Raw genomic sequence first — 10,848 nt, 5'->3', positions numbered from 1 at the left:
TATCAGCTATTTGAATGAACAGCTATTTGAATGAACTATGAATGAACTGTTTCGCTGCCAGACAAGTCTCTGCTGATAGCCAGGTGTAGCAGTTGTAAGGTGTTGGGACTCTCCTGTTGAGACTCTGCTGTTGGGACAGCTTTATGTAGGCCCTAACAGTTTGTGGGCACATTTGTCACTGTTATAGTGCAATTCATGTATTGTTTAGTGCTGTGTTGTGTAGTCGCTTTGATGGCATGCATCCTACATTTTTTTTATTTTTTTGCCACACCAAGATTTACATGCTAAAATCACCACTGGTTGTAGCTCACGTACAGTTTCCTGTAGTTCAGATGTGGCCATGTAAGATTTACAATATGCATCATCTACTGAACAGCAATGCTACCAAATTACACTGATATGATGTATCATTGTATATTTTATAGAGGCCAAAGCATGTCTATGGAAAAATAGGGAAAAAGTGAAGTGTTTTTGGGGAATTTTTATTAATAAAATAAGTATAAAAATATAAATATAAAACAATATGACTTGGCAATCAAACAACATGAATTCAGTGTGTAACAGTTACCCTACAACGTACACGTCCTTATTACATTGTACACCTATGATGAAATGTATCCACAGTTTGACGAATAAACCTTACCAACCGTTCACATGAACATTGTTTGTCAAACAAAGATAGTGAATAGGATATAGTATGTCCATCATGGAAAAACAGTTCATACATGTATCTATTTCAAATGTAATTTGCTGGAAAAGCATTTTTTAATATTTTTTACTTTTTTTCATGAATATGTTTTCCCATTAAACATTGATAGTATACAAGACTACTATCTCGTTCCTCAGTTACAAAACACATTGTCCACACCATTGTTCACAAAATTTCCTAAAATTCAAAGGCATCTTTACTGATTATACCAAAAACAGTAAAACTGTGAGAAATGTCACCACCAGTGTTGAGAGTAATGTTCAAGTCTTGAAATCTACTTGACCATTCATATGAATCAATGGATGGGTGGCAGGAAAGTGTGTGAGAGAGATTATAGAGACATGACGTTGATGATGAGCTGCTTTCGTATAGGCCTAATTATGATCTAGGTTTCTCTCGCCGTGTCCTTCCCTATATACATATCTGCTAGTTTTTTGAACGGGGGTCCCCAGTTGCTGAGGTAATCGTACTCCTGGTCCTCCTCTACACATCCTGACTCCAGGGAGCTGAGGGACTCGGCTAGCGAGCCGCTCCCCTCATAGGCGTAGGTGGCCAGGGAGTCGTAGGGCGGCGCGGTGGGGTCCGAGTCGTTCTCATGAAGCCTCCCATGAATGAATTCTCTGACGTCGGCGTTATCCTTTATAGGAGATGTCCTCTGGAAGGGAAATAGCATCTCTGGGATGATATCCCTGCGCAGCTTGTTAGCGTCCATCACCTCTGGGTTGCGCAGCGTGCCAATATCAAAGGCCTGGGTGTCCTCCTCTCCGCCCCCTTCATCGTTGTAGCTGACGACGTTGTCTCTCACATCCTCTTTGGAGATGATCAGAGGCTCCTTCTTCCTCTGCTGCCTCCTCAGGGCAGCGAACAGCACCACGATCACTATAGACAACAAAGAGAGAGAATAACTTGAGTATGAGATGGGAGAGGAGTGGGCTTCGATACATGTGTCATGCATTAAGGAGATTCAGAAATGCACAGAAGAGAGAAAGACGCATTTGCTATCAGTGATAAATCCGCTGCACTGCCGAGGGCACTCACCTCCTTTTATTAAAGATTCAGCAGAAAAGATTTTCTTTCTCTTTTCCGCTTAACTTCACATTCACTGTAGAAAAGCTGTAGCATTTGAAAGAGTGCCTCCTTTTTTCTCTCTCTCAAGTCAGACTACACTTACACACATGATTAAATGCATCTTACCATATTTTCATTTCTGAGCAGGACTTTTAATCAAAACTTACCAGCATGAGCAGAAATTTGCATCCAGAGAGTGGCGCTATGAGAGTGTGGGATTTTTATGGGGTCCAGCTCATTATTTTCATGAAAAAGGAGCAAAAATAGCAAAAATAATTCCAGCCAGTGTTACTCCCTCCTCCTCCTCTTCCTCCTCCTCCTCTTTCCACCTCTCAGCAGGTGCTGTAGTGCTCTACCTGCCTCCCACCTAGGTGTTAATTATAAAGCTCTCTCTGCAGGAGGGGCTCTTTACATGCCCTGTGACCAGAACTTTCTGACTGACCCATGCTGTGGTTTTGGGCGGTTTGGGGTGGCGAAGAGGAGGACAAGCAGGAGGGCAAACCGTTCTAGCTCAGTGCCTACTGCCTGCCTGCCTGTCTGTCGGAGGCACAGTAGAGGTGAATTAGACAGCCTGTCATAGGGGTTCAAGCGAGAACCATTGGATAATGAGCAGATGTCATGATATTTCGCTCAAAAGGCAAGCATGGGGTTCAACCTTCAGCACTTCCAATCTGAGTGAGCCAGAAGCCAGAGCTACAGTTGAGCTCTCTTCAGTGTGAGACAGACAAGTGAAGGGAGACTGTGAGGAGGAACAGGCATGCAGTGGAAGAAATGTCAATACTTAATTTGCTAGCTAGGAATCAGTTGCTTGGTGAGGATGCAAACAGGATTCTAGTTAAGTGGAGATCATAAAACAGGTGTTTGTGAAAGAAAGATAGCATACACATGAAGAGGTGAACACATCAATAGATGAGCTGGGTCTCTGCAGTATCGCGTGAGGAGGAAGATTAGCATACACACTCAGGCACATTAGAACCTGTGTAATATTGTGTATAACACAGGGCTAAGGGCTGTTCTTAGGCACGATGTGAAGTGAAGTACACAAAGAAAACTCAGTGGATATGTATGTTGCCGTTAGGTCACTGTCATGACTTTTAATGGGATAATTGAATTGATAAACATCTTAAATAGGCTCCTCCTATATGATGCTGCTTTGGTGGCACTGGGGTTATGCTTGGCCAAGTGCAGTACCAGGTTCAAAGTCAGTTTTTTGGCCATTACTTATTTATATACCCTTGAACATAAGCACTACATATTTTTGCTTTTTGCCGTGGAAAATGACATGCATACTTGCAGTTTTGCACTGTGTGCTTTTACAATACTGCATTAGCTCACAAAGGGGGCTGAAGTGGTGCTTTAGGAAGTCAGGAAATAGCATGTGACCTACTTTAGCACGGAAAAACACAAACATTTTTGTCAAGTGGATATATCCACTAATGATAGCTTTCATCCCGCTACGCCATTTTCATGAGGAAACACACTGTATTTACACAAGCAACCAGCAAAGTATGCCTCAGCGAGTGGTCCTACATTCAACTATCTTTAGTTGAAGAATGATGATGAAAGGAATACACACAAAGAAGAAGGAGTCACAGAAGTAGCACAGTGGATTTAAGTGCTGTCGAAGGACTTTGTGGCTACAGACCTGTTCAGCACAGTGCAGTATATTTATTTGTGAGTCCAACACAGCCCATAATAATTACCTCCACACACTACCGTGTGTTTAGACTTAAGAAGATTACTTGAGTGATCTGACTCTGATTTGGGTGTCTCCCAAATGGCACCATATTCCCTATACGTTTGAACAGAGCCTTATGGGCTCTACACAAAGCCGTTGACTGTCTGTACCAGTGTAATTGATAGTAATACTTACTCAAGAGGATAATGACACAGAGCAGGATAGCCACCAGGGCTCCAGTGCTCAGCCCGGCAGACAGCAGAGCCTCAGTGTTGCAGGACTGCATGTTCCCCCGGCTGTCGCAGGCACACACATTCACAGTCAAAGTGCTGGTGCTGCTCTGGATAGGGTAGTCATTGTCCGAGATCACCACGGGCAGTAGGTAGGTATTCATCTCACGGCGGCTGAATCCTGCCCTCCGAGTCAGGATCCTGGCTGTGTTATCTAAGGGGTGGATTGCAGAGGAAAGAAATAGAGGATTCGAGAAATTAAAGGTAGTTTGTAATGTTTTGAACAAATGGTCCCCCTAAAGCTTGTATCGTTGCAGCTCCATAGGTTACAAAAAAGTACATAATACATCTCACTGTAAGAAATTGCTGTAAATTTACAGCATCTAATGTACAGTTAGCTACTGTAATTATATATGACAATACAGTACTGTAAAGAGCAATGCATGTTGGGGGCTCAATGGCATTCTGCCACACTGCTGTAAAATGACATGCAGCCAAAACAGGCCTTTTGGGATATTTCAAATACAAGTGTGGGAAAAGACTGATTGGAGAGCAAATGGTTCCTGCGGAAAAGAGAAGACTAATCAGCCTGTAGGCTCACCAAATAAACGTAGCAAAAAAAAAATAGTCCCTTTTTCAGGACCCTGTCTTTCAAAAATCATTCGTAAAAATCCAAATAACTTCACAGACCTTCATTGTAAAGGGTTTAAACACTGTTTCCTATGCTTGTTCAATGAACCACAAACAATGAATGAACATGCACCTGTGGAACAGTTGTTAAGACACTTTTAGCTACAGACTGTAGGCAATTAAGATCACAGTTATGAAAACTTAGGACACTAAAGAGGCCTTTCTACTGACTCTGAAAAACACCAAAAGAAAGATGCCCAGGGTCCCTGCTCATCTGTGTGAACGTGCATTAGGCATGCTGCAAGGAGGCATGAGTAATGCAGATATGGCCAGGGAAATAAATTGCAATGTCTGTACTGTGAGATGCCTAAGACAGCGCTACATGGAGACAGTACGGACAGCTGATCGTTCTCGCAGTGGCAACCACGTGTAAAAACACCTGCACAGGATCGGTACATTCGATCATCACACCTGCGGGACAGGTACAGGATGGCAATAACTGCCTGAGTTACACCAGGAACGCACAATCCCTCCATCAATGCTCAGACTGTCCTCAGTAGGCTGAAAGAGGCTGAACTGAGGGCTTGTAGGCTTGTTGTAAGACATGTCCTCACCAGACATCACCGACAATAACATCACCTACAGGCACAAACCCCCCGTCGCTGGACCAGAAAGGACTGGCAAAAAGTGCTCTTCACTAACGAGTCGCGGTTTTGTCTCACCAGGGGTGATGGTCAGATTCACGGTTATAGTCGAAGGAATGAGCGTTACACCGAGGCCTGTACTCTGGAGCGGGATCAATTTGGGGCGGCAGGATAGCCTAGTGGTTAGAGCGTTGGACTAGTAACCGGAAGGTTGCAAGTTCAAATTCCCGAGCTGACAAGGTACAAATCTGTCGTTCTGCCCCTGAACAGGCAGTTAGCCCACTGTTCCTAGGCCGTCAATGAAAAAAAGAATTTGTTCTTAACTGACTTGCCTAGTTAAATAAAGGTAAAATAAAAAATTTAATTAAATTTGGAGGTGGAGGGTCCGTCATGGTCTGGGGCGGTGTGTCACAGCATCATCGGACTGAGCTTGTTGCAGGCAATCTCAACGCTGTACATTACTGGGAAGATATCCTCCTCCCTCATGTGGTACTCTTCCTGCAGGCTCATCCTGATATGACCCTCCAGCATGACAATGCCACCAGCCATGCTGCTCGTTCTGTTCGTGATTTCCTGCAAGACAGGAATGTCAGTGTTTTGCCATGGCCAGCAAAGAGCCCGGATCTCAATCCCATTGAGTACATCTGGGACCTGTTGGATCGGAGGGTGAGTTCTAGGGCCATTCTCCCCAGAAATATCCGGGAACTTGCAGTTGCCTTGGTGGAAGAGTGGGGTAACATCTCACAGCAAGAGCCGGCAAATCTGGTGCAGTCCACGAGGAGGAGATACACTGCAGTACTTAATGCAGCTGTTGGCCACACCAGATACTGACTGTTACTTTTGATTTTGATCCCCTTTGTTCAGGGACACATTATTCCATTTATGTTAGTCACATGTCTGTGGAACTTGTTCAGTTTATGTCTCAGTTGTTGAATCTTATTATGTTCATACAAGTACACGTTAAGTTTGCTAAAAAATAAACGTGGTTGACAGCGAGAGGACATTTCTTTTTTTGCTGAGTTTATGTTATGAACTTTTACATATGCCTATTGAGTGAACAGTATTGTCTCAGAAAGTAAAACAAGAGAGAGGCTTTTGACAAAAGGGCATCAGCAATCGCCGGTGAGTTAGCTGCGCATCATTGGGTGAGTCAGTGAAACTGGAAAGCTTTTTTAGGACTTAAATTTCCTTCTCATATTGTACAATACACTGTATGTGTCTCCACACACCTAGGCCTAGGCTATTGATTGAGTCAAGACAAGGTAGTTTTTATTGATCTCAGATGCTCAGTTTGTCAGTGTCTAAGTAGGCTGTAATTTCAGTTGTGAGGTAATAAAAACAATTCTGCTAAAATCTTCAATGATAGAAAATGATGTAAAATTCCATGAAATCCAGTCATAAAAGGCAAAAATAAATCCCGTTCCTAGGCTACAAACTTTTTCCCCAATGTGTGCAACTTCTGCAAGCACCTCTACCCTACTGCTCTATGCCAGTGCGCAAAATCTATAATAATGCTATTATAAAGGTGATTTTTTTTTTCATGCATTCTGGTACCTCAAAGCCCCCGAGGTCACCCCTGATATGTGTAGGGGACAGATCGGCGAGGCAGTAAATCTCAAACCTGTAATGGTTGCGTGTTTAACTAAGTCCTCTAGATCTGTTTTTCCCTGTAGTCACTGCCAGTTTAGAAGCCTTTGTTAAAGTCTCTACAAGTGCAAGTAATATAAAACACCAAATATGAATTGGTGTGCTGTAATATATATTGTAATTACGTATTCAATGTTAGCAATTGTTGTGATTGTATTACAATACAATTTAACAATAAAGTACTGTATTGCTGTTTGCTCTATATTTACAGAAGCATTGTGTAAATGATGGTGCATTGTGGGAAAAAATGTGTGGGAGGGGAAATCGCTGGCTTATAAACATATTTTGAGGCGTGCCTTGTAAGTGGCTATATTCACCCGTTAGTAAGAATGCTGTACCAACTGAACTGACATGTGGTAGTTGTGTCTGAGCATTTTAATGTGCATAGGAAACAGATCACAATGGTAACTAGTCTTAAAATGTTACTGATTTGCTAAGATATAGTGGCTTGCAAAAGCATTCACCCCCTTGACATTTGTCCTGTTTTGTTGCTTTTCAACCTGGAATTAAAAAAAACATTTGGGGGATGTTTGTATAATTTGACATACACCACATGCCTACCACTTTGAAGATGCAAAATATTTTTTCTTGCGAAACAAACAAGAAATAAGACAGAAAACTAAACTTGAGCGTGCATAACTATTCACCCCGCCAAAGTCATTACTTTGTAGAGCCAACTTTTGCAGCAATTACAACTGCAAGTCTCTTGGGGTATGTCTCTATAAGCTTGGCACATCTAGCCACTGGGATTTTTGCCCATTCTTCAAGGCAAAACTCCTCCAGCTCCTTCAAGTTGGATGGGTTCCGCTGGTGTACAGCAATCTTTAAGTCATACCACAGATTCTCAATTGGAATGAGGTCTGGGCTTTGACTAGGCCATTCCAAGACATTTAAATGTTTCCCCAACACTCGAGTGTTGCTTTAGCAGTATGCTTACGGTCATTGTCCTGCTGGAAGGTGAATCTCCAGCCCAGTCTCAAATCTCTGGAAAACTGAAACAGGTTTCCCTCTAGAATGTATTATTTATTTATATTACATTTAGCATCAACCATCATTCCTTCAATTTTGACCAGATTCCCAGTCCCAGGGCCTATGAAAAACATCCCCACATGATGCTGTCACCACCATGCTTCACTGTGAGGATGGGGTTCTCGGGGTGATGAAATGTGTTGGGTTTCTGCCAGACATAGCGTTTTCCTTGATGGCCAAAAAGGTCAATTTTAGTCTCATCTGACCAGAGTACCTTCTTCCATATGTTTCGGAGTCTCCCGCATACCTTTTTGCGAACACCAAATGGCCACTCTTCCGTAAAGCCCAGCTCTGTGGAGTTTACTTCTTAAAGTGGTCCTATGGACAGATATTCCAATCTCCGCTGTGGAGCTCTGTAGTTCCTTCAGGGTTATCTTTGGTCTCTTTGTTGCCTCTCTGATTAATGCCCTCCTTGCCTGGTCTGTTTTGGTGCCATATTTATTCCATTTTTTTATAATGGATTTAAAGTTTCTGATATTTTTTTATGACCAAACCCTGATATGTACTTCTCCATAACTTTGTCCCTGACCTGTTTAGAGAGCCCCTTGGTCTTCATGGGGCCGCTTGCTCGGTGGTGCCCCTTGCTTAGTTGTGTTGCAGACTCTGGGGCCTTTCAGAACAGGTGTATACATATTCAGATCATGTGATACATAGATTCCACACAGTTGGACTTTATTTAACAAATTATGTGACTTCTGAAGGTAATTGGTTGCACCAGATCTTATTTATGGGCAAAGGTGGTGAATACATATGCACACACCACTGTCCTTTGTTTTAAATGTTTTATTTTTATTTGTGCATTGTTGTTTGCTGTTTTCTTCTCTTTTCCTTTTTCTCTTTAGTTTATTTTCTTGATTGTTGGTGCATTGGGGGGTTCTTGGGGGTGAGGAGTGGAATTACATTTTTTTTTTTTTCCTGGGGGGGGGGGAACTGTGGGAGTGGTCTTGAATGGCTGAGGGACAGCTATCGGGGAACTGTGGGGTGGTTCATGTGAGCAGGAAATTGACCCTGGATGCTTCTGTGTGTCTCTCTGAATGGGAATCTGTTTGATGACTGGTATGATGTAGTTGTTGAGGGGCTTCACTGCAAGTATATTGTATGTTTCGGATATTTAACAAAACATTTTTTTTTAAGTCTATGTTTAAACTTGAAAATACAAGATACGTGAGTGAATTAAACTATTTCAAAATAAAATATATGTACTTCAGGCCATTGATATCCAAATGACAAATACACTGTAAGTCTTGACACATCTATATCAAATAACAGAAATGTGCTGCCAGTATTGCACTACAAAAATTACAATACATTTTTTTGCAGTGAACCGTATGAACAGATAATGGCCAGATACAAATCATTCACTACTTGTAAATGCTAATAGTCAATAAAGAATTACAGAAGGCTAACGTTTACCTTCATTGTCAACGATAGTGAAGTTTGGATTGGAGGAGCTTATGCTGAAGACAAACTTATGTCCAACAAGGGGCTCATCTGTGTCAACCGCACTTATCGTCTGAATCAGCTGTGGATAGTGAAACAAAAAGGCATTCGAAAACATATGTACTTTCTTCAGGCTTTTCCTCAACATTCTTAGTATTATGATGTCTACTTTACCTGTCCTGATTGGACATTTTCACAGACAAATGTCTCGTAATACATGGCAAATTCAGGTGCATTGTCGTTAACGTCCAGGACCTTGATGAACACTGGGACTCGAGTGGTTTGGCGAGGGTTACCTAAACAAGATGTTTGAAGTGTGTTAGCAGGCCCATACAGTAGACCCCTCAAATTGAAATCTGGACCTTGAAGCCAGTTCCGCTGCTTTTACAAATGTCTTCCCCTCTAATAAGGGACTGATTTAGACCTGGGACACCAGGTGGGTGGAACATATGCAGATTTGTACATTTTTTATTTAACTAGGCGTATGTGAACATGTGCAGCTTTTGCATCCCATTTATGTGTCTTTGTCTATTTTCAAAAGTGCATAAATGCCTCTAGCAACAACAATTTGTGTAATAACAAAGGCCACGGAATTTAGCAAACATGCACAATATTTTTTGCCAAAAAAGTAATAAAAAGAGGATGTTTATCTTACTTATTTCAGTTGCAACAACAGAGATGTTATGCCATTTTGACATCTCCCTGTCGAGGCCTTTCAGTGTTGTAATGGTGCCGTTAACAGAATCAATGTTGAACAGTCTCTCCAAATCGGTATGGCGGTCAATGGAGTATCTGCATAGAGTAATAGAAATACATCATGTTTGATTGTGTAAAACTGTCCCTCATTTTAATTTACCCATATTAATCGAGACATGATTCAAATCAAATTAATCATATGTACATGATGTTTTGCCCCAGACATAAAGCTGTAGTTCTTGTCTCCTGTGATAAATTCCATCAATATCATTCATTATGTTAGAGCATAATAACATAGGAGTCTATTAAAAAATACACTACAAATCACCTAATGTTGGCCCGCACAGTATATATCATTCCTCTCCTTCTATTTCCTTTGTCAGGAAATAATGAGTACTTATATACCGCTGTCTCATTTATCATTGTCAACTTATATATTCGACTGACATTCCTCATTGTGCTGCACGAGCAGAGACTGGCATGTCTCCATGTTGGAGAGAGAGACAGACGGACGGAAGGATAGATGGAACGGGCAGACAGACAGATGGGCAGGTAGATACACAGAGAGACAACAGACAGACAAATACACAGACAGACCGGCGCCATATGTGTGGAACAGCGCAGTGTGAATCGATAGAGCAAATTAGGCTCTTTGACTTTGTGCCGCTACCACACTGGGCTAGCTTACATAATTCTGTGGAAATTAACAGTGTCTGTATTCTCTTCACAGTGCGGTCAACAAGGAGGGACCCATCAATAATTTGCTTTTCTTCCAACCACCCTCTCTCCACACTGACACTCGGATACACTGATGGATTCGATTAGCAAAGCGAACCACATTTCCACATCCACAAATGTAATGGTTGTTATAGACTTATTACCACACCAGGAATTGTTTATTTCTATTGCTACCTTTTATTCTTTGTTTCTTACACCATAATAGTCCATTAGGTTATGAAACAATCAAATGACCTAAATTAAAACAGCTTTATTCATCGAGGGAACATCTATAAACAATCAGTAAGTCAACTAATCAACCAACTACATGTAGTCAATCAATCAATCAACCAATGAAAC

At 41.7% G+C, this 10,848-nt stretch overlaps 1 protein-coding gene across 2 annotated transcripts in view; it reads right to left on the bottom strand.

Annotated features, from left to right (window-relative positions):
* Positions 1–468: 468 nt before the first annotated feature.
* The window catches only part of LOC110490016 (cadherin-10), a 47,487-nt gene continuing 37,107 nt past the window's right edge, over positions 469–10,848 (bottom strand). For both annotated transcript variants that reach the window (XM_021563092.3, XM_090199931.1), the window contains 5 exons: positions 9,731–9,867; positions 9,250–9,371; positions 9,049–9,157; positions 3,651–3,899; positions 469–1,588 (listed from right to left, as the gene is read on the bottom strand). In XM_021563092.3, coding sequence (XP_021418767.3) covers positions 1,095–1,588; positions 3,651–3,899; positions 9,049–9,157; positions 9,250–9,371; positions 9,731–9,867 — 1,111 coding nt within the window. In that variant the 3' untranslated portion in view covers positions 469–1,094. The remainder of the gene's footprint in view (positions 1,589–3,650; positions 3,900–9,048; positions 9,158–9,249; positions 9,372–9,730; positions 9,868–10,848) is intronic.

Source organism: Oncorhynchus mykiss, chromosome 15 (assembly GCF_057628025.1).
Source record: "Oncorhynchus mykiss isolate SJ-2025 chromosome 15, ASM5762802v1, whole genome shotgun sequence".
In the NCBI taxonomy this organism is placed as follows: domain Eukaryota; kingdom Metazoa; phylum Chordata; class Actinopteri; order Salmoniformes; family Salmonidae; genus Oncorhynchus; species Oncorhynchus mykiss.
Note: the sequence above shows the minus strand (reverse complement) of the source record. Positions and strands in the feature narration are given on the sequence as shown.